Raw genomic sequence first — 22563 nt, 5'->3', positions numbered from 1 at the left:
ATTAATCTCCTAATATGCCTAATTTGTAAATTAAATAATGCATATGTATGTACATTAAAAAGCAGAGCACACACAATGTGCAGTACATTCCATGGTGTTCAGCTAGGGGTGTCAGAATGATATAACACATAAAAGTAGGCTATGATAGCAAAGGACTTGAAAAGGGATTTACTTAAGGAAAAGGTTAAAAGTTCTGGCCTTCTAAAGATGTTAGAAGCTGTTCTCCAGAACTGAAAAGAAAACAGGGTTTCCACACAGCTGTTTTATTAAATCTTTTATAAAGATGCCATTTAAAAAGCTGAAATCATGCTGCACAACCATTCTCTCAGACATCTCATGTCTCCAGTGTAGCAAAATATCTGAAACAGTCTGATTACTAAAGATTCTAAGGAAAATAAGACAGATCTATCAAAATAAGCAAACAAAAAAATATTTACCAAAACTTAAAGGTAAAATTATAGCAATTAAAGTTAACAGCAGCTAAAGCAGAACATGTACAGTCGTACCTTCTGATGTTTTCCACTGTTTCCATAAATCTTCCACAGTTATGTGCTTGTCCTCTCTATGCAGATGGCTGTGTTTATTTGTAGCATCCTTGTATTTCATATCTTCTCTGATAAACTGTGGAAGAAAAAACACTAAGTCAAATATTCTTAAATTTAATCTCAATAAAATGATAAAAAGAAGGTAACTATTCTCAGACAGTAACACTTATTTTTGGTATTTTACAGTCACACTATGCTTAAATGCATGTAAAATATATTTAATGAGATGTCTTCTGCTACCGATCCTAACAATCATGACAACACAACAGTTACAGTAAAAACACTTATTCAATGCTCATTATTTAACAGGTATTGCTCCAGCAAAGGCATCCATATCTCTTCAAACAGACACAGATAATCATCTAACGTGATGGAAGTTCTATTAGGAAAGTATCAATTACTGCCATTTCATAGAAAATAAAAGGACTATAATGTTTAATTATATTGCCCAATGTTGGAAAAATAATGAAGAGCAGGGCTCTTTCAAGATGAAGCCATCAGATATTCAACAGTATATTTTCTCAATATTGTATTCTACCAAATATTTAATAATATGGTATTTTAACATATAAAAATACTATTCTCTTAATTATTCTATCATATTTATATAGTCTCTTGCCTTCTAAGTTACTACTTATAATTGAAGAGTACCTAATTGTGGCTTTTTAATGCCATTAAAACAACCTGTTCTACATCTCTAATTTACTAACCTGTACCAAGATAATAGGATTGTTTTTCACAAGAAACAACAGCTGAGATCATAATAAGTTGGGTCATGGCTGATGCTCTGTATTTTTAGGGTGACAAAAACACTAGTGTTGAAGGCATCGTTTCATTGGCGGTCATAATGGGCCAGTGGGGGCGGGGGTGGGAAATGGAGCCAATCAATTTGCAGAGAAAAAAAATGAACGAAATGGCACTAGGAACTACCTTGGATTCTTTAAAGGTGTTTTAAAAACTTAGCTTTTATGCATTTATTTTAGAGGAAGAGAGGGGGAAAAAAGGAGAGAAAAAGTGGAGGGAGGGAGAGGGGGAGGGGAGAGGAGCAGGAGGAAAGAGGGAAAGAGAGAGAGAGAGAGAGAGAGAGACAGAAAGTTGGTTAATTGGTTGGTGGTTAGTTCACTCAACAAGGCCCAGGAGCTGGGAACTCAGTCTAGGTCTCCATATAAGTGGCAGAAACCAAGCCAGCTGAAGCATTTCTGGCGCCTTCCAAGTGAGGACTGAAAAGGAATTTGGACAAGGTGCAATCTTGGCATCCCAAGCAGTGTCTTACCAAGCAGTGCCTGAACTGCTGTGCCAAGTGCCAACACTATCTTGGTCTTCAAGGCTCTGGGTCACACAAGTTTTATCATGCTTTCCATGATATAAACTTGTATTTCTTGTTTTATTTGAAAATGTCCAAGTTAAGACCTCCATACTTAAGAGCAGTAATGGATCAACAGAATTAAGCATTGAAACTCCAGTCTGATAAACAAAAGTGACCTAAGTTGTGATATTTGTAAGTTTCTCTTATGTAAAATGAGTAGAATAAAATCGCTTACCACAGTTATGAAGACTAAGCTTAGATCCATGTACAGGATTCATTAAAATGCTAGACAATTAAACAAATATCTGGAGCATGGGGCCAGCACTGCAGCACAGTGGTTTAAGCTGCTGTCTGAGGTGCTGGCATCCTATATGGGTGCTGGTTCAAGATCTGGGCTGCTCCCCAGTCAAGTTCCATTGTTAATGTGCTGAGAAAGTAGCAGAATAAGATCCAAGTGCTTAGGGCCAGCACCAGGAAAAGTTCCTGACTTTGGCTGGCCCAACCCCAGTCACTGAGGCCAAACTGGGAGTGAACCAGTAGATGAAGACCTCTCTGTGTTTCCCTTTCTCTCTCTCTCTACCTTTCAAACAAATGAAACGAATCATAAAAATAAAAAATACTCAGAGTGATTTTTAAAGAGCTATATGCATGTGTGAGTTCTACATCTACAATTCATACAACCATGGGGAAAAAAACAATCAAAACAAAATAGCATCCATGCTAAATATATACAGACTGTATCTTTATGCCACCCACTCCAAACAGTATAACAATACTGACAAAGCATTTTCATTGGACTAAGTGCATGTAATCTAAAGATGATATCAAATACATTGGGTAGACAGACACAGGTTATATACAAGTGCCATGCCATTTCACAGAACTTCGCCTTTCTAGGTTGGAATTCACAGTGAGTGCAAGCAGCAATCCCACAAGGGCACTGACAAACAACCATGCACCAGTGTGGTATTACTGCTGAAGAGAAAACTGAATAAATGTAGTTTCAGTCTCATTATAATGGGTATGTTTAACACAGATTTTGGCGAATGTCTGATTTTAAAAAGCAGAAATGCCTAATACTCTTTAAGATACTGTGAAATAAAATCTGCAACACAGAGACTGGAGAGAAAAACCACTCCTCTTCATCACTCTGATACAAGCAGAGACTTGCCAAAGGACACCTGTCATCAAAATCATACAACGTCCAATGCGCATGCAGCATGTGAGGTGGTTAAAGCAGATGGATTCCTTACAGACAACTGCAGGGCCTTCCTGCCTTGGAAATACTACTAAAATAGTTTAGTATACTGTTTCAGAGAGAGATAAAAGAATACATAATAAGTACTATCAGTCTCACTCTTAAAATGACAAAACTAAATAAAGGAGCACTAGCAATTTATTCTATTTCATTTAGCTATTTTAAAAGATCTAATATTAAAGAAAATTTTATTCTGAAGTTTAAAATTGTTACCACTGGACCAACCTGGATGGTCTATAAAAATTCACTAATTCCTGAAGTCAGAAAAGTATTGTCATGCTAAGAAAGCACTAACTCTTATGTGCCTCTCTCTATCCTAAAGCTGTTACATTAAACAGCGCCACACAATTCCCTGGTTTATAATCTGGAAAGTAAGCAGTTCATTGAAGGATGTCTAAAAAGCCGAACATCACGTATTACATGCATTTCCTAACTGAAGACAATGATTATAAGAAGCAATGCTCTCAATACATAAACAACAATGTGATTCCAGACATGATGGAGATGTATAAGAAAGGCCACATTACTACATGAGAGAATCCAGTGAGTGAGAAGTTTATGAAAAAAAAAATTAAAAAGAACCCCAGCTGCAGGCAATGGCCTAGGTTGCACTGTACCGAAGCAAGTGTTACAGTGCTGGGAGAAAAGCAGCTAATAGCTGGCAGGCCTCTGGCCCTGATTCATGTCATATTTGTATTAACTATGCCAGTGTGCCAGCATAGTCACCTATTCTATTTTTTTTAAAAGATATATGGTGGCAGATGCCAGCATGCCAACAGACAGGGTCTGGAGGCCTGTACACAAGTGTGAGTGGATCCCGGGTAGGCAGGCAGGGTCACAGGCTGGTATGGCACACTGCCAGAGAACAGGGCAGGGTGGGACAGCGGAAGCCTGTGGATTGCTCAGGAGAGTGGGTCTGGAGATTTGTGGCAAAGAGAACTACTGAAGGAGAATGTGACAGGTATGGAGTGACTTCTGGGGAACTTCCACCAGCCTGGCTACTGCAGCTGCAGGTGAATGAGAGGGCCAAGACATGATGCTTTAAATGCTGGAAACCAGAGGATGTTTTGGGGCCAAGCCAATACACCCACCCAGCTGGGAGACCTGAGCTGGGATTGTTGGTATTAACCATTGCTTTCTGGCACACACAAAAACCATGGTTAGGATGCCTGCCTGGCAGGGCTTGACCACAACACCTACCTTGTGAGTTCTGGGGAAGTGGATAGACCATGCTAGGCTGGGCCATGAGATTAACAAGCTCACGGGAACTGAGTCTGGGAGCAGATTTTCTGGGAGATTTGTGAGCTCACCCCTGTGGGACCAGCTGATTTGCTTGAGGGATGGCATGTTGATGGGCTGAACTAGACATGACCATAAAACTCAACAACGCTCTTGGGTACTGGAGTTGGGAACATGCCTGGCTGGTCCAGGCTGTAGCACCAACAGGCACACTCAAGAATTGGGTAGAGGGTGGGCCAGACTGCAACATCCACCAACACACACAAAGGTTGACACTAAGGAGCAGAGAGCCAGGTAAGGGCCTAGCACCTGCCTGCTTGCATGAGACCTGAATCTGGGAATGAGACTGGTGGGGGAACTTGGGGAACTTTCCTGGTGGGCCATAATTCCCGCTGGTGAGCATATGAGTCAGGGCTGCGTGTTGGTCCAGCTGAACAGGGCTGTTTCACTTGTTGGCAGGTATGTGGCTTGGCTCTGTAAGGACTGACTGGGCAGAACCAGGCCAAACAATAGCAAACTGGCATGTGTGGGAGCCAAGATGGGGTGTGGGTCATGCTGGGCTAGGCTAGGCTATCACATGTACAGGTTTGCATGAAAGACAGGAATGGGGGCAGGCTGGGTAGGGAAAGGCTGCAACACCCACCAGCAACAGTTGGGACTGGGGCCAGGCCAGGCCAGGCTGAAGTATCTAATGGCAAAGGCCAAGCTGGGTGATGTTGGGTTGGGCCAAAGCAGCCACTGGCATGCACGAGATCTGTGGCTGGGAACAAGGCTGGTGGGGGAGCTAAGAGGACAAGGACACCCCTGCTGAGCTGTGGTTCCCACAAATGAGTGTTAGAGCAGAGATGAGTGGCAAACTGGGCTGGACATGTCTGTAGCATCTCTTGGCATGGGTGTGGACTAGGTCTGGGGTTGCCAGACCGGGCTAGGCTCCAGCACCCACTGGTGTTCATAAGACCCAGGGAAGGTGTAGGATAGGCTGGGCTAGGTCTCTATATCCAGTGAATCACATAAGAGCTGGGACTGGGCGGGGGGGGGGGGGGTGTGGATCATTTGTAGCTGGGTTCTAACACCCAATAGTAAGAGCCGGGATGGGTAGGGGCTGGTCAAGCAAGGCTGCTGGGACAGGAGGTGGGCCAAGTCAGGCTTGGCCACATACCCACCAGTGTGCTTGAGATTTGCCACTGGGAGGTGACCCAAGAGGGCAATTTGAGGAACTGTCAGAATGCTGTCTCTGCAGGTGAAGGCAATAACCAAGGCTAGGAGCAGCCCAGAGCAGGCAGGGTTACAGTTCCTACTGGAATACATATGGATCAGGTCTATGGGTAGGCCAGGTTGTACCAGCTTGTAGCACCCACTGTCAGATGTAAGATCCAGGAAGAGGTACAGGAAGAAAGGCCAGGTGGCCCACAATACCAGCCAGTTAATATTAGGGCTGGGATTGGGGGTTGGGCTGGGCTGCAGCACCCAGCCAGCATGAGCTAGAATTTAGAGTAGGTCAGGGTGAGCCAGGCTGCAGCATCTACTGGTAGATGCTGAGGTGAGGCAAGTCATGCCAGTGTGGGCCACAGCCCCTACCAGCACACGTAAGACCTGGAATGAGGGCGTGAGCCAAGCAGGGCAGCTGTAGAGGCTCTCCTGCTGGGCTAGTGCTCTTACTGGTAAGCACGAGAGCTGTGAATGGCGGCAGACCAGGCTGGGCAGAGTTATAACACATGTTGGCCTTCATGTTAGCTGGGTTGGGGAAGAGCCAGGCTAGGCTAAGTGACTGTATCCACTGATGTATGCATGAGCCAGAATAAGTGTACGCTGGTCAGGCTTTGCTGCAGCATCAGTTGGCAAGTGCTGGGAATCGGGACAAGTCTGTCAGACTAGACCACAGAACACCTGAAAAATGCAGGGGAGTGGGCCCAGTAGGGAACTGGGGACCTCTCTGATGGGCTGCAACTCCTGCTGGTGAGCATGAGAACCGAGACTGGGGGCAGGCATGGCTAGATAGGTGATGGTACCCACCAGCAGTAGTGTGGGCTGGAAAGTAGGGTCAAGCTGGGCTCCAATGTCCATTAATGTGTATGAAAACTGAATAGGATATGGGACAGAGAGAACCAGTCTGGTGCACACAGTGGCATGCACAGGAACTAGGTCTAACAGTGGGCCTAGAGGGAGTTATTGGGGGTTCACTCTAACTAGGCTGCAGTTCCCACTTGTGTGCATGAGGGAAGAATGTGTGGTGAGCAGAGTTATGCTGGTCAGCATCATCCATTGATTTGCGTAAGAGATGGGGCTTGGGACAGAATGGACTAGGTGACTGCAACCACCAGTGTGTACAGGCTGATGTGGGTGATGGACTGATCTGGACCACACACAGTCTGGCACATACCTCTGGCAATGTTTCTTTGGGAAGACCCAACAACTTGATCACTGGACTCAGAACTCCACCAGCATCTGTGGTCTGACTGTGCAGTTCATGTGTCAGAACTGGGTCTCAACAGTTGCTAAGACCTGTATGGTAAATGGCATGGCCAGATGCTAATGGGGGACATAACAGCTAGTTCATTGACATACAGAGGACATCTAGTATCATGGAGGCCAGAAGAAATTGGACAGCTCTCCTGGATAAGTATCTTGGCAAAATGAGATGCTAATGTGGACTATGTCAGCGGATGGACACAGGAAGGATTTCCTCAGCCTTGCAGCAACAAAATCAACAGCATCTCAGATCAAAATCACTTAAGCAGTATCTTCAGAACATGTCCACATTGAAGACCCTGAGACGACATCGGGAGGTCATCCCTTGTTCCTGGGTACTAATGAGGTCGGGCTGCTGGGAGCAGCCCTTTTCGTTTCTCTCTCCACTTTTCCCAGATTCCAGAAGAAAAAAGGAAATAGGAGGGAGTTGTCTCATCCACTTTTCCCCATTTATCAACCTTCCATGCCCTAACTGGTGATACATATTAGCCATGCATTCCATCCCTCTCAACTCTGTAAACACTATCAAGAATAAGATTAATTTATTATTTAAATTTTAAAACAATGTTTTTAGATTAAAAAGATATAGAACCATTACAAATGATCAGACAGCTCAAAAGAAAGCAAGCTTTCTCAGAGCTCAAGAGTGGACTGTTGAGAGCTAACATATTTTCTATGAAGATTTTTCCATAAAGACTACAAATTTATTAACCAAAGAAAAAAGAAAGGTAATTCAGTAGATACTAAAATCTAAACATTCAAAATCTTTAAACAGAAAACTCAGATTAATGTTATCAGTTTTTGTACTTTGGCAGGAACATAGCTCCTGTCCCATCTCTTATCCCTGTTGCTCTGCCACTATAGCACCAACCCAACTCTTAACCCCATCCCAATCTTAACAGACCAAAGTCTCCATGAGGCCTCATGACTACTACAAAAACTACTTAACTAAGACCACAGTCTTTTCTTAGATAGCTAGAGTTTTTAACATTATTTTTAATATTGACTCATTTGACTCATCACTCAATAGACAAATCTAAGATAGACAATAAATGCATGCAATCAACTGGCTCGAGATAGTATAAAACAAAGATTTTTTATTTGGAATTTGCCTTATCAATTTTTTTTCAAAACCAATACAGGGCCTACATGATTCATGTCACAATTACTGAGGATTATTTTTTATTATAAACTAAGTATCTCTAATAAAATAACCCATGATTCACTCTGCCTACTAATAATCAAAACAAGGATACTAAACTGTCATGAAAAAGAACTCAAAAATAAGAGTTCAGACACTAAGGCAAACTGTCCTCTATTTCCTGTTCTCATTTGGAAATGAAGCTCCTGGCTCCCACCTTCAGCCTGGCACAGCCCAGCTGCTTGGCCATTTGGAAACTGAAGCAATAAACTGAACCACTATATGGAAGGTCAACCTAGAATTCTTGCAAGACAAAAAAATAAATAAGTAAAAATTTTTTCAGAAGTATAAAAATGAAAATAACTAAGCACTATCAGTTCCACAATACTAGAAAGGCTAAAGGGATTTCTAGAAAAGTGGAAATTGGAATCCTCATAAAACCTAGCAGCCCTGTAAATGAAACCAAATGGAAAAATGCGTGCAACTGACAGCAGACCTATGTGACTTCAGGAGCAATGTCAGAAAGCAAAACCAAACAGCACGTCCATGCACCTGTGTGAGTACAAACAAATGTACTTTTGTGGAGGTTAATTTCAACATTTTCAATTAAAGTGTTAAATGTTCACTGCCTTTAATCTGCTTTTCAGAATTATTCCACAGCAACACTCATTCAACTAAAAAGTTCACAAGTGTTCTGCCAACACTGTTAATTTGATTTTTTTAATTTATTTTTTATTTTTTTAATTATTTTTATTATTTTTTATTTGAAAGGCCAGATATACAGAGAGGAGAGACAGAGAGGAAGATCTTCCGTCCGATGATTCCCTCCCCAAGTGAGCGCAACGGCCAGTGCTATGCCGGATCTGAAGCCAGGAGCCTCTTCAGGGTCTCCCACGCGGGTGCAGGGTCCCAAAGCCTTGGGCTGTCCTCGACTGCTTTCCCGGGCCACAGGCAGGGAGCTGGAAGGGAAGCGGGGCTGCCGGGATAGAACCGGTGCCCATATGGGATCCCGGGCGTGCAAGGCAAGGACCTTAATTACTTGCACCACCGCGCTGGGCCCCAACACTGTTAATAATGGAAATTCTCTAACTACATCAATTTCCCACCACTAGGACAATTATCAAACTATGACACCAACATGGAAATATTTTTTTAAAGTATCCATTGATTCTTAACAAGAAAGAGACACACATAGCCATCTAATCTTTAATAAAATATTATCAATTTATCACTTTGAAAGTTTTCAGGCTGACTAAAAATAATGGATGGTTCTTACTTGTCTAATATGTTACAAAAGAAAAATCAAAGACTCTGACGTACATTTTCACTCTCGTAACTTCCTAGATGCCCTAAGGCACTGCATGGAATCCCAGAGAACAACATGGAACTACACTAAAGCAGACACTCCTAGTGTAAAGTTACTCATAATGTAAACTGTATCTGAAAAACAACTTTGACTTACTTTGTATTGACAAGAGTATCTGAACTTTGGTTGTTTATGAAGAATAAAAATTTATTTTTCTCCTACTTCTGGAGACTATAAAATCCCGAGTCAAGCTAGCAGCATCTGGTGAGGGGCCACCAATCTGTGACCTCTTACTTGGAAAGCAGCATTCATTCATTCATGTACACACACACACACACACACACACACACACAAAATGACCTAAACACCTCCTAACATTGTTGCACTGGGGAACACATTCAAATCAAAACAAATTTCTCTGAAATGTGAATTTGTTGTTGAAGAGAAGTGAAAGTGTCTACAAAGAAAGGTACTTTGGAAGGCACAGAGCTTCTACAGATCTGAGAACATAGTGAGAATTTACATACTGAAGATGTTTCTACTTAAAATCAACTGAAAGCTGTTTCACGTCAAAGAATCATTTAGTCTGAATACTTTGAGAATTAAATAACTATCACTGGTTCTGCTTTATGTTAGAATTTTAACTAATATAGTTGCAGAAATACATTAGCTACAAGATTATGTGTTATAACAAGGTTCTACTTAGGTATCGGTCATGTCTGGTATCTAATGACTAAGAACTATACTGTATTATACTTGCATCGCAGACCAAGCTCTCAGAAGTACTTAAGAGAAAGCTACAGTTTATTTATATTTGGAAATATTCACCATCATAATAACTTAAAAATTCAAACAGTCTGATGAAGTTTTATATAACAAAAGTGCATTGTACACATATTTATGTGTTCCTATGAACATAACCAAACGTTAGGGGAGAAAACCCAATGCAGTAAAACTGCCTGCCAACAGCAGGATGAGCAGAAGGGCCAAGAAGCAGACCTACCTACGTATAACATGGGCTCACCAGTGATGTCAGCATCTTAAATGCCACTCCACTTCTTATCCCACTAGGAAGGCAACACAACACAAATACCTGGGCCCCTGCCATCCACATGAGAGACCTAGTTGTTATAGTCACTTGGGGAGTCAATCAATGGATAGAAAATCAATTCTTTTTATCTCACTAATTCTGTCTTTGAAACAAACAAATATTTTTAAAATAAAATCACTACCTGAGTTAATATGCATGAGTTAACAAGTTCAACAATAAGGAACTGAACCAAGACTAAGGATCCAGGGTAGAATACATGCAAACAGACCTAAAACTGAGAACTATTCCTCAGGTGCAACTGATTAAAGATGAGTATCAATTTATTTGGAAAGTAAACAGGATGCAAACTTTATAACTACTATGTGGCCTTTATTTCATTGTACATAAATACTGTAATAAGTTACACATAGTTCTTAGTGAAAAAGGAAATTTATGTAGCAATTGTCAACATAGATCCTATTTCTTAATTTATCTAACCACCAAAAATATTGCTAATTAACTACTTTAAAGTGCACAAAAACCTGTGAAATAAAGGACCATAATTTAGATCACAAACAGATCACAGCATAGTAAATTCTCAAGTGGCTATTTAAGAGATAGGAACACAGTTATAATTCTGAGAAAGCCTTGTGGTACTCAGCATTCAAAATATCTTCAACTAAAATTTAGATAACAAAGTCTAGATAACAATGTATAAACATTAATCTTTCAAGATTCTGTGTCATGCAATAAAGAAAAATAAGAATATATAACAAAAAGAAAAATAAATCTATCCTAAATCAAGATAAAGTGGTATTGGCAGATTAAGGTGTGAAACATAACGAATACATTGCTTGTACTGCAACAATTCATTATGTGTGTACGCAATGGGTTATCCATTATCATTCTATACTCATTCTGTTTTGTAATTTCTCTTGCTTTTATTTCTCTGAAAAGCTAAATATATTCTTCATTAGTCAAAGACTCAACTTGCAAGAAGTTACTAGCCCTTTGTTACCCCAAGATCAGTCATTTATACTTTAATGAATTAATTACACTTGTTAAGGCGCCTATTGGGTAAGCAGAGTAACAGCTAATTTATCCAGCTGTGTTAGAAAGATACGGCACTTGTAGACTAATGAAGGCCGCTGATTTTAGTGTCAAAGCATTCTAATTTTATACACTGTTAGTAGAAAACATTCTAGCATAAATTTTTTACACATGAAATATGTTCAAGGTCATCATTATGTATATCACTATTTCCTGCAGTCTCGTGTCCGTATTTTCATAGTCTCCAAGTTGCTTCCCTCTGTGGAGAATTGGGGACACCTGGCCGACAAGAACATCCCTATTCCTGTGACTACAACACTGCTGGAGGCGGGCACACTGCATCAAAACAAAATGCCACCCAGCCAGCACATTTTTCTGAAACACCTAGCCAAGTAAGTTCTGCTTTTGGGGGGTTACAAAACTAGGAGATTTTTGAGTTGGAGCTGTTGATGACTATCTGGCTACCATACAGGGACAAACAGCTTAAAAATACAATCAATAAAGGAAAATGAGACATACAGTTCTGACCAGAGACTGTTTCAGCATGTGACTCTAACCACACCGGTCAGGCCCGGAGTCTTGATGCCCAACATGCTTCCCTTTACATTTCAGCTCATCAGAATGGGATTTATTTCCCCTACAATGTCTCTCTTACACAATGTTTACAGAGTACCAAATATTTTTCATGCAACAGAGAAATCCCTGTAGATATCATTGTCAACTTCTAATCATTTCCTTAGGCTGGACTGTTGAGACAGACACACAATTCTAAGGCTCATGATACATATATTGTCCTGAGAAACGCTGAGTGAACTTAAGCTTCCCCCTAGCAACAGTATTATGCAAGAGTTCCAAATTTAACACAGTTTTGCAGTCATTATCACTTGGAAAATCAAATGTAATATATATTTTTTAATTTCACAATTTTGAGATTATTAATTTGGATATTTACTAATCATTCATTTTTCTTCCATGAAATGTCTATTCCATAAGTACTTTATATATGGCGATGTGTGTCATTCTCCTTAGATAACACAGAGAGGCAGAGGAGAAGCGGAACACCCTCCTCACCACATCCTCACTTCTGACATTATCTCAAAAGGGCACACATGGCATGATGCTACGGCAGGCATCGTCAATCAAAAGAGTATCAATGGAAAAACAGCTAACAGGGCCTTGCACATCACTGAACTGCTACAATAACCTTGACACCATCGAGCCCCTGACTCACAATACTGTATTTTCAAATATTAAACTCATTGCTCAACCCACTTTAAAACCTACTATTATTTGAAGCCAAAATCATCTGAAAATATATATCTCTCAAATAAAAAATGTTCCTAACCTGCTAGCAACATCACTTAGAACTAGTTATGATATTCCACTGTCCCAATAACTGGGTTTGAGTCCCATTCTGATTCAGACTGCACTTTCCGACTAAGGCAACTTCTGAGAGGGCTCTGGGACTGGCCAGGTATTTGGACACTCATCATCCATGCAGACACAGGCTGAGGCCCAGCCTCTTGGCTTAGGCCTTGTTCAGCCCTAACTGTTACAGGCACCTAGGGAGAGAACTAGTAGGTAAAAGACAGACAGTCTCGGTCGATCTGTCTGTCTGTCTGTCTGTCTCTATCTATTTTTATTTCAAATACAAATATAAATTTTAAATTCCAATACTCAAATAACATACTTCTTAACATGCGGGACCAGAAATTAGAAAATAGGCTCCGATGCAGCAATTTTTAGCAGTCACTTTGAACATCCACATTCACTATGGAATAGTGACTCTAGTACTGCTGCTCCGTTTCCAACTCAGCTTCCTGATGCTGTGTCTGGGAAGCATGGCAGAGGATGACCTAAGTGCTTCAGTCCCACACCCTCATGCTGGAGATGCAGATAAAGTTCTGGGCACCTACCCTCACAGCATGGCCCAGCCCCAGTCATTATGACTGCTTGGGAAGTGGACCAGTGGATGCAAGAGCCTCCCCCTCCATCACTCTCTCTCAACTAAATAAACAATTTTTTAAAAATCTCTAAAAGTGAAATAAAACAACTGAACTTATGAGTCGTAAAAACATAAAGTTAAAAATTATCCCCGCTAGTCTGAATCACATGTTTAATGATACATATCCTATAAATACAAAAGATATGAAGGAGAAAGGTTTAAAGCTGTTCTCAGTAATTAAATCACTGTTGTTAACATTACTAATACTATCCTCAGACTGTTCTGTGCATTCATTCTCAGGGATAAATCTAACAAATAAAAATCAGGGCTTGCAGTGTGATCACAGGAAAATATGAGGGTAAGAGCAATAAAGTTAAAGAAAAAGAAACCCTGTAATACTAAATCTGTCAAGTTCATGTTTTTGTTTGAAAAACTTAGAAAGTATTTCTTGAAAAGACACAGAAACAATGACTAACGCGGCACGGCTAGTGTCTCAACTGAGGTCTGGCAGATACTGAATCCCAGCAAAAGCAATCAAGGTCCTTGAAGAAATAGTTGAAGAGACAGACTCTAGGGTCAGAAAAGTACAAGATGAACAAAAGATCTTTGTGCATAGAATAAAGATCTTACATAACACCACAAAGAGTCAAGCATTGATTCTGTGTTGTTACACAGAGTTAAGTTACTGCCTGCAACATCAGCAACCCATGGCATCCATTACGGATTCCAGCTGAAGACCTGGCTGCTCCACCTCAGAATCAGCACTCTGCTAATGCTCCTGATGAGCAGATGGTCCAAGTACTTGGTCCCCTGTCAACTAGGTAAGAGATCCAGATAAATTCCAGACTCTTCGTCTAGACCAGGCTCCAGCTGTTACAGCCTCATTTAGGGAGTGAAGCAACAGAGGCAAGACACCTCTCTGTCTCTTTCTATCTGTAACTCCACCTTTCACAGAAAGAAAGAAATGAGAGAGAGAGACTGAGTAATTCCAATAAAAAAAAAAACAACAGAATTAAAACACTGGCATTTTCAGCTTCTAACAAATTAATGGATTGTGGCAATGACCACTCATGGCAGATGCAAACACAAAACAGTAGGGCTAAGGCTAAAACCTTTGTTCCACACTTAAGGACTTTTATATTGCAGCTGTTTAAACAGGAACTACACTCTAAGAAATGAGGACAAGAGAGAAGTGATATGAGTCATGGAGGAAAACTAAGACTCAATTATGAACACTTAAAATGATTATGAGATACCCAACTGAAGAGAAATGCTGATATAGTAAAAATCTGGAGCTAAGGACTCCAACAAACAGAGGGAATTTAAAAGTCTAGAAACAGACTAAAATATCCAAGGACATCAGTACAAAAAAAAGATGTGTACATGGAACTCAGTAAAGAAACTAAAACAAGCAATAAATATAAAGTAAGTAAAATGAATGCAATACAGCTTCTGTGAGCTAAGCACACCATTACTCAGGGAATGTGGATATATACAAATGAATTCTGCTTCCTCTCTTCTCTTTCTCACTGGCTCTTTCAATTTCTTACATCCACGACTTCTATCATAGATGACACAGCAAGGCCCTTGCCAGGTGAAAGCCTCAACTTCTAGGCCTCTAGAACTGTAAGAAACATCTTTTTTTCTTTTTAAGTTACCTAGCATGTGTGGCACACAAAGTGACCCTAGGATACAGTATATCATGTCACTGGCGAGGGATGTGAGGACTGACAGCCAGTCCTGCCCAGCAGCACAGGGCACAGGAAGAACAGCTAGGGCGGCGAGTTCAGGAAAGGGCAAGAGGTGACAAACAGGGCAATAGTACTTCCCAGGAACTCGTAATAACTGAAGAAGAATGTGGCAATCAGGAAAGGAAAAAGGCTTAGTGAGAAAAGTTATTTTGCTGCGCTCCTAAGGTGGAAAAAAATAATGACAGAGTTTAGGAAGGCAGGAAAGTTTCAGAGAAAATGGAAAACACCATGCTGATGAGAAAAACCGTTACAGCACTGCCATAGGGCAGGGAGTACAGAAGAGATACAATGTACAAATTTACTTTACAAGGAACACAAACAGTGAATTCTCAGTAATAAGGCAGAAGACAGAGTCTGGGGAAACAAACCCAGACGGGCAGTCCCAGTGCTTTCATATTCTCTAACAATGTGAGAGAAAACCTGCCAAACCCAACCCCAGCATCTTTCATTAGCTATTGTATCACTGAGATAAGATGTTAAATACACTGTAACACAAAGTATGGGAAATGAACCAGAGACAGAGAATTAAAAAGAAAATCAGTAATTATACAAAGATTTCACGGTCTTCCATAAAACAGTATTTCTGTTCTTAAATGTGATCATCAAAATGTTCTATTCTCATTTAGAGTGATGGGTACATAGTCGTGTAGCATTTTCAAAATTCAAACTAAAATTTCTGCATTACATTTTAAGAAGAATGCATCTGAAATCTTTAAAAACTGTAAGAAATTCAGTATCTTATACAACTACAATTTTATCTATTAGAATATACTATTTGCTTTCAAATGCACCATTACACTCTCAGGATTTCTAAGAAAGCAAATTATTAAGAGATGCCACAGTTCCAAAGAAACCCAATGTAAAGGAATGAAACTGTCATTTTATGATTTGATTACTGTTTAAAGCCCTTGTCTACACTCCTGTGGAATAACAGTGTTCTACTTCATACTTGTTGAATGCCATAATGATGCATTAAGTCTGTGATTATACAGTAAAATGTTATTGTACAAATTAAAAAAAAAAAAGAGGAAGAAGGTGGGGACTGAGAAAAGGAAGCAAGGATGGAGATATAGTTGTTTCTTGGAACTGTATACAAGAAGGCCCAGCTCAATAGCCTAGAAGCCAAATCCTCGCCTTGCATCCACCAGGACCCCAACTGGGAGCCATCCGTGCCCGGCTGCATCACTTCCCATCCAACTCCCTGCTTGTGGCCTTGCAAAGCAATCAAAGATGGTCCAAAGCCTTAAGACCCTGCACTTTTTTTAGAGAAAGCAGTGACATTTTTCATATGAGACTTTCTAGAAAGGAAAATGTATTAGGAGAAAAAGCAACAAAAATGTTAGCATTTATGACAGAGTTGGAGGTTCCAGTCAACTCTGAGACTGGAATGCTAAACAAAATCCATGATGGAGCACTTGTAGAGTGATCATCAAAGCTATGGCTGGCCCTCAATAAAATGTCCTAGAAAACTGAAATGAAGAAGAGGCCCAAAGACAATAATCTTATGGAAATATATTCGACTCAGAGTATAAGAAAACTAACATATAAGAAACTAGAGAGACTGGAAAAAAGCAAGCAGGAAAAATCAACCAAGCTTTTTTTCCTTCTTAATTGATCCTCAACACGCAATACTCCAGATAGGGTGACTCACAATGGTGTATTTGGTATCTTACATTCTCGTTTTAGTGCGTTTTCCCTACCTTGTCCCTGTGTCTTAGGAAGTCCTACCTATAATCTCAACCTATGAGAACCATACCTACCCTAAGAACATGTGGAAAGTAAATTCTCCTCACACACACTATGTGACCTAAAGCCTGTAAACAGGGACACCACCTGTCATGACCATCTATGCGAAACACTGCTGAAAATTACATGAAACAGTACAAATGATTTGTAAACCCTCATGTCAAAATTATATATGTTCAGTTTTGTTATTTCATTCCAGTTGGAATGCCTATTATCCAAAACTAAAATAAATAAATAAAGTTAACAGACACTGGTGAAGTCTTGGAGAAAAAGATACCCTAACGCACTGTCCGTAGAAATGCAAACTAGTGCAATCATTATGGAAAACACTATGTAAATTCCTCAAACAACCAAAAATAGACCTGCCATATGATCCAGCTTTACCACTTCTAGGAACACAACCAGAGGAAATGAAGTCAGCATATGAAAAAGATACCTGCACTTTCATGTTTAAAGCAGCCCAATTCTCACAAAGACACAGAAACATCCTACATGTCCATCTACTGAAGACCAGCCAAATAAAAACACACAGCACAGTATTAGCCAGCCATAAAAAAGGCTGACACAACAAAATGAATGGAACTAGAAATAGCTAAATTAAATGAAAAAAAAAAAACCACAGAAAGATATCACATTTACAATTACATGTAGAAATTAGTATAAATACAAAGTATAAAAATGGTGTGGGTGTTGTATCATTTGATATAAAAATAGTGGTAAATATTGTCTCCACTAAATTATAGCGTCTACATGATAATCTTTCTTTCCTCATTCTAATGATCATTGTCAGGACATTTTATACTTTATGTTAATATGCCTATTTTCAAGAAAAATTAGTGTATATGTATAGACAGCATTTACACATGAAGTATATAATGGCAAAATACTTAAAACTGTTAAAATTAGAAAATAAGTTTCAAAAACTTTAAATTTCAAAAGCAGTTTGGTACTACTAATTCTTCAAATATGTAACTATAATTAATTTCTGTAATACTTCTGAAACTGTGTCCTCTGTTCAGTAACTACACAGAAAATCAATGTCCACAGGCACAAATAGCCTATGTAAAAAAGGCTTAAGTCCAAACATGCTCTTCATTAACCTCAGTGTTCTTTTTTTAAAAACTAAGATTCCCTAAACTTGAATTTAAAACAATATTTATTTATTAACCGTCTGTTTGAAAGTCAATGGTTCAGAGACATATCTTCCAGCTGCTGGTTAATTTTTCAAATGGCTACAAGGGCTGTGGCTGGCGCAGACTGAAGTGGAGAACCTCTGCCAGGACTCCCAGGTGGGCGGTAAGGACTCAAACAGTTGGGCCATCTTCTGCTGCTTTCCCAGGCAATTAGCAGGGCACCAGATAAGTAGCAGAGCAGCCAGGACTCAAGCAGATGCCCCCAAGGGAAGCCAGCACCACTACCAGAAGCTTTATTACCTATGCCACAACACCAGCCAACACATGTTTTACTTAGCTTAATTTGGTAATCACCTCACATTTGATACATGTATCAAATCAACATACATCATACATAATCACATACATTTTTTGGTCAATTACACCTCAAAAATGCAAGGGAAAGAATTTTCTCACAAAAAGCAAGGAGTTTTCAAAAAGCCAAAATAAAATCTATCACTAAAAATATGTTCGAAAAATCAATGAAAGGATCAGTAAAAAAATATTTTTTATCTGAAGAATTAAAAAAGACAAAAAAAATCATCTAACTTGCAAAAGGAAAAAGGAACAGGAAGATTTCTGAGTGCCTCTGTCATGTTACTGGAAAACACGCTGTGCAATATTCACAGACTTTGGAGTGATGCATTAATCTGAAGTAGGTCCAAGGTTTACCAACTGCACAAATTTTGTCAACAACACTCAGATCCATTTAATACACTTGGTGAGGGAACAAGACATAAGCCAACAGTACAACAGAAAGCAGAAGTCTGTGGTCAACAGAAAAATGAGGGTAACTATATGACTCGTGTGCCTGGGAAATCCTGATTGTCACGCACAGTCCTCGTATAATTATAATGTCGCAAATGGGAAAATAACTCAGCAGCAGTTGGTAATGAGCTGAAAAATCAACAGATCAGGAGTGAGCCCAGGAAAGTTAGTATAATCGTAAGGCATGACATAACAGTGTGGATATTAAATTAAATAAATGCGGAGACAGGGCAGATTCATAATTTAAGACATACTCTAATTATAAAATAAGAAGACACTTTCTTAAGATCTGTCTCAATAAGTTATACAACGATTCTTAATAACCAAAAGTCCTTCCTCATCCCAGAAAAATACAAGTACTGCCTTGCTTTATAGTAATTGCCTAATTTTCTCTAGAACATAAAAAAAAAATTCAAGGTAGACTTTGTCAAAAATAAAATCACCAATTACAGGAATAGAAATATTTTCTCAAGATTTTCACAGTAGCCAATGGACTGTGACTAATGTAAAAAAAAAAGTCATCAAAGTATAAAGAAAAAACAGTAACATTTATTGAAGTACAAAGAATCAACCATGAACCATTGCTTCTTGGAGAGAATTATTTTTAAAAAAGGAACAGGATCTGTAACTCTGGGTTCCAAAAGGTCAAAATAAAGAATTCAAGCTCTTCAGTGTCCAGAAGGCTTAATTTGATGGCTCTCAGATTTCATGTGGCCAACAGATTCATCCCAGAGGATTTGTTAAAAGAGATTACAGGATTCCTCCCTGGGCTCTTGATTCAAACAGGCTGGGCTGGGGCTTGGCTGTTTGCCTTTCTAACACATTTTCATGTGAAGATATTGCTGTTGATCCAGGAAAAATATTTTTGCTCTATTCCTTAAGGCAAGTTCTCAGAACTGAGCCAACTCCCTTTTCATCTACTCCTCTCCACTGAGGTCCGAGGATTTGGCTACAATAATCTTATAAGCTCTTCATCAGTTCCTAGATTATATATCAAGTATTAGAATGCTCCAATTTTTTCCCTAGTTTACTTCCAAAACACATGTTTACAGATGGGACAGGGAAAGGGGAAAAGAGAGGATGGGGCTCATGTAATTTTAAACTGCAGTTAAGCAAAAGGAAGCAGAGCGGCAACCAAAACGGCACACGGTGAGCTCCATGACATTCCTTACATTACTACTTCTTACTGGAATCATGATAAGTAAGTAGTCATCACAAAAATAAAAGTACTTGGAGTCCTATGTGTAAGAAACTTGCATACAGTGACAACCAGCAGCAGGGAATTAAAAAATCATTAGCAGTATCTCTCTGGAATTTCCTTTCTTGAAAAAATGTCGGTCCGTTGTGATAAAATTGGAATGAAGTCTGTATGACTTAAAACTTGACCTTGCTTTACATTCATTAGCAAAGAAGCAGAGGGACTGCCCCGCTCCCACAAGGAAAAACAATTGGATCCACTTAAGAAGGAGAAAATATTACAACTTATATCTATATTTATTTTATTTCATTTTTATTTTGTATTTTTGTATTTTAAATTGCATTAATACTAACACAGTAATTGTGTGTTTATATACATGGAAAATACATTATGTACAAATACACAATATGTATATAGAGTCATTTAAAGGGGCCAACGCCATGGTAAAGAGTGTTAAGCCCCTGCTTGCAGTGTCAGCATCCCTTATAGATGCTGGTTCAAGTCCTAGATGCTCCACTTCCAATCCAGCACCGACTAACGTGCCTGAAAAGGCAAGTAAGATGGCATAAGACCTTATGGACCTGTACCTGTATTAGGAACCAGGAGCTCCAGGCTTTTGGCCTCAGACTAGTCCAGCTCCAGCCATTATGGCCACTTGAGCAATGAACCGCAAACAGAAGGTAGGTCGGTCAGTCTGTCTGTCTGTCTCTCTCTCTCTCATTCTCTCCCTCCCTTTCCCTTCTTTCTTCTTTTTCTGTGTTTGTGTGTTTTTCCTTCTCTCTGTAAAGCTGCCTTTCAAATACATACATAAACAAATCTTTTTAAAAAATAGCAATATGGAGTACAAAGTCAAAAACTTTTTACTGATACAAATACTGATAATAAAAACAGACTCAACAAATATATGGGCTATTAGAACTACCGCTGGGCTCCAGAAACTCATTTCATTTGTTTTTGCTCTCAGAAGTGTTGGTGTGTTAAGTGACAACAATGGAAACTCATTAACACTTTGAACAATTTTAACACTACAAGCAATGGATGCAGGCAAACATATGGCCTAACCCACTGCACCATGCCAGTCCCTATATAATTTAAGTGCATTTCACATTTACAATACATCTCAGCTTCAAAGGCTTAATATTCATATCAGACAGTAGATTTCTGCATTCTTTTAGGTACTAACATCAAGAAATACTAAATTTGCACTGAAACATTATATTAAAGAAATATAGAAAGATTATGTTCTTAAATATAAAGTTTAATCATAACAGAATCCTAGACTTCAATTTTTAATACACATTTCCAGTTTTAACTTTTTTAATAAAATACATTCTATAATAAATGCTATGAATAGGAGGCATTTAGCTTAACATTTTAGTCTAACACTAACACCTCAACTGAGGAGCCAACAAATGGCGTAGTGTGGTAAGCCTACACCTGAGACACCAGCATCCTACATTGCAGTGTTCATTGGGGCCCGAGTGACTCTGCTTCCACTCAGCTCCTTGCAGATGTATATATGAAAGCAAGAAGGGATGGTTTAAGTGCTGACACTCATCTGAAAGACCTGGATGAGGTTCCAGGCTCCTGCCTTCAGCCAGGCCCAGACACAGCAGCTCTAGTCATTTGGGGAATGACTCAGTGGATGGTGGATTTCTTTGCTTCTGTTTCTCCTCTCTCTGTCACTCTGGCTTCCAAATAAGCAGAATCAGTAGTGTAAAAAAAAAAACCCACAAATTGGGATACTCACACTCCACACTGGAGTATCACAATTAATGCAGATGTTGGAACACAACAGTCATGCCTCAAGTAACTGGATTCCTCTGCACCACACAAGAGATTTGAACTGATTCTCTGCTCCCAGCTTTGAACTCAGCTTGGCCAAAAAGTGCCACTGAATGACCAGATTTTTCTTTTATTTGAAAGGCAGAGAGAAGAAGACAGGAAATCAGGTGAGAAAGGGAGAGCTTCCATCCACTGGTTCACTTCCCAAATGTCCACAACAGCCAGGATTGGACCAAACCCATGACCTGGCCTCAATCGGGATCTCCCATGTGAGTGACAAGGATCCAAGTACTACAGCCATCATCTGCTGTCTTCTGCATTAGCAGGAAGCTGGATCAGAGCACAGCAGCTGGGACTAGAATCAAGCATCTTCAATGTGGGAAGATGCAAACAACCCAAGCAGTAACTTAATTTTATGTACCTTATACCTACTACAAGAAATTTAAAGTTAGAGAGTTGAAGGGTTTGTTTTGTTTTGTTTGTTTTTTACAAGTACTAAGTTTAAATCAAAATAACAGCACTGTAAAAAGGCCAGGCAAAAAGCAACAAACTCAGGTCAGAGTGTGAACTGGCTTAGACTTCAATCAGAAGTAACTGAAAATAGATTACCATTCTCAAAGTGAATGTTTGGGGCATGTCAAAAAAAAAACATTAAGACAATTTCACTGTTAGATAACAATGAACATCAGAGGATGTTTCTGATATATAACATTTCATAACGGCATAGAAAATAATCTGAGTATTATATAAATAAACAAGAAATATTTCAACAGTGATAAGCACAACAAAGACTCAAGAGGCCTGAAAAATGACTGAAGGTTCTGGTTAAAGTGAGAACACAGACACAGAAAAAG

At 39.5% G+C, this 22563-nt stretch overlaps 1 protein-coding gene across 4 annotated transcripts in view; it reads right to left on the bottom strand.

Annotated features, from left to right (window-relative positions):
* STIM2 (stromal interaction molecule 2) overlaps positions 1–22563 on the bottom strand; it is a 131935-nt gene that overhangs the window by 52315 nt on the left and 57057 nt on the right. For all 4 annotated transcript variants that reach the window (XM_040966293.1, XM_040966295.1, XM_040966294.1 and 1 more), the window contains exon 3: positions 507–621. In XM_040966293.1, the coding sequence (XP_040822227.1) occupies positions 507–621 (115 nt within the window). The remainder of the gene's footprint in view (positions 1–506; positions 622–22563) is intronic.

This window comes from Ochotona curzoniae, unplaced genomic scaffold, assembly GCF_017591425.1.
Source record: "Ochotona curzoniae isolate NIBS_2020 unplaced genomic scaffold, NIBS_Ocur_1.0 scaffold_4505, whole genome shotgun sequence".
In the NCBI taxonomy this organism is placed as follows: Eukaryota; Metazoa; Chordata; class Mammalia; order Lagomorpha; family Ochotonidae; genus Ochotona; species Ochotona curzoniae.
Note: the sequence above shows the minus strand (reverse complement) of the source record. Positions and strands in the feature narration are given on the sequence as shown.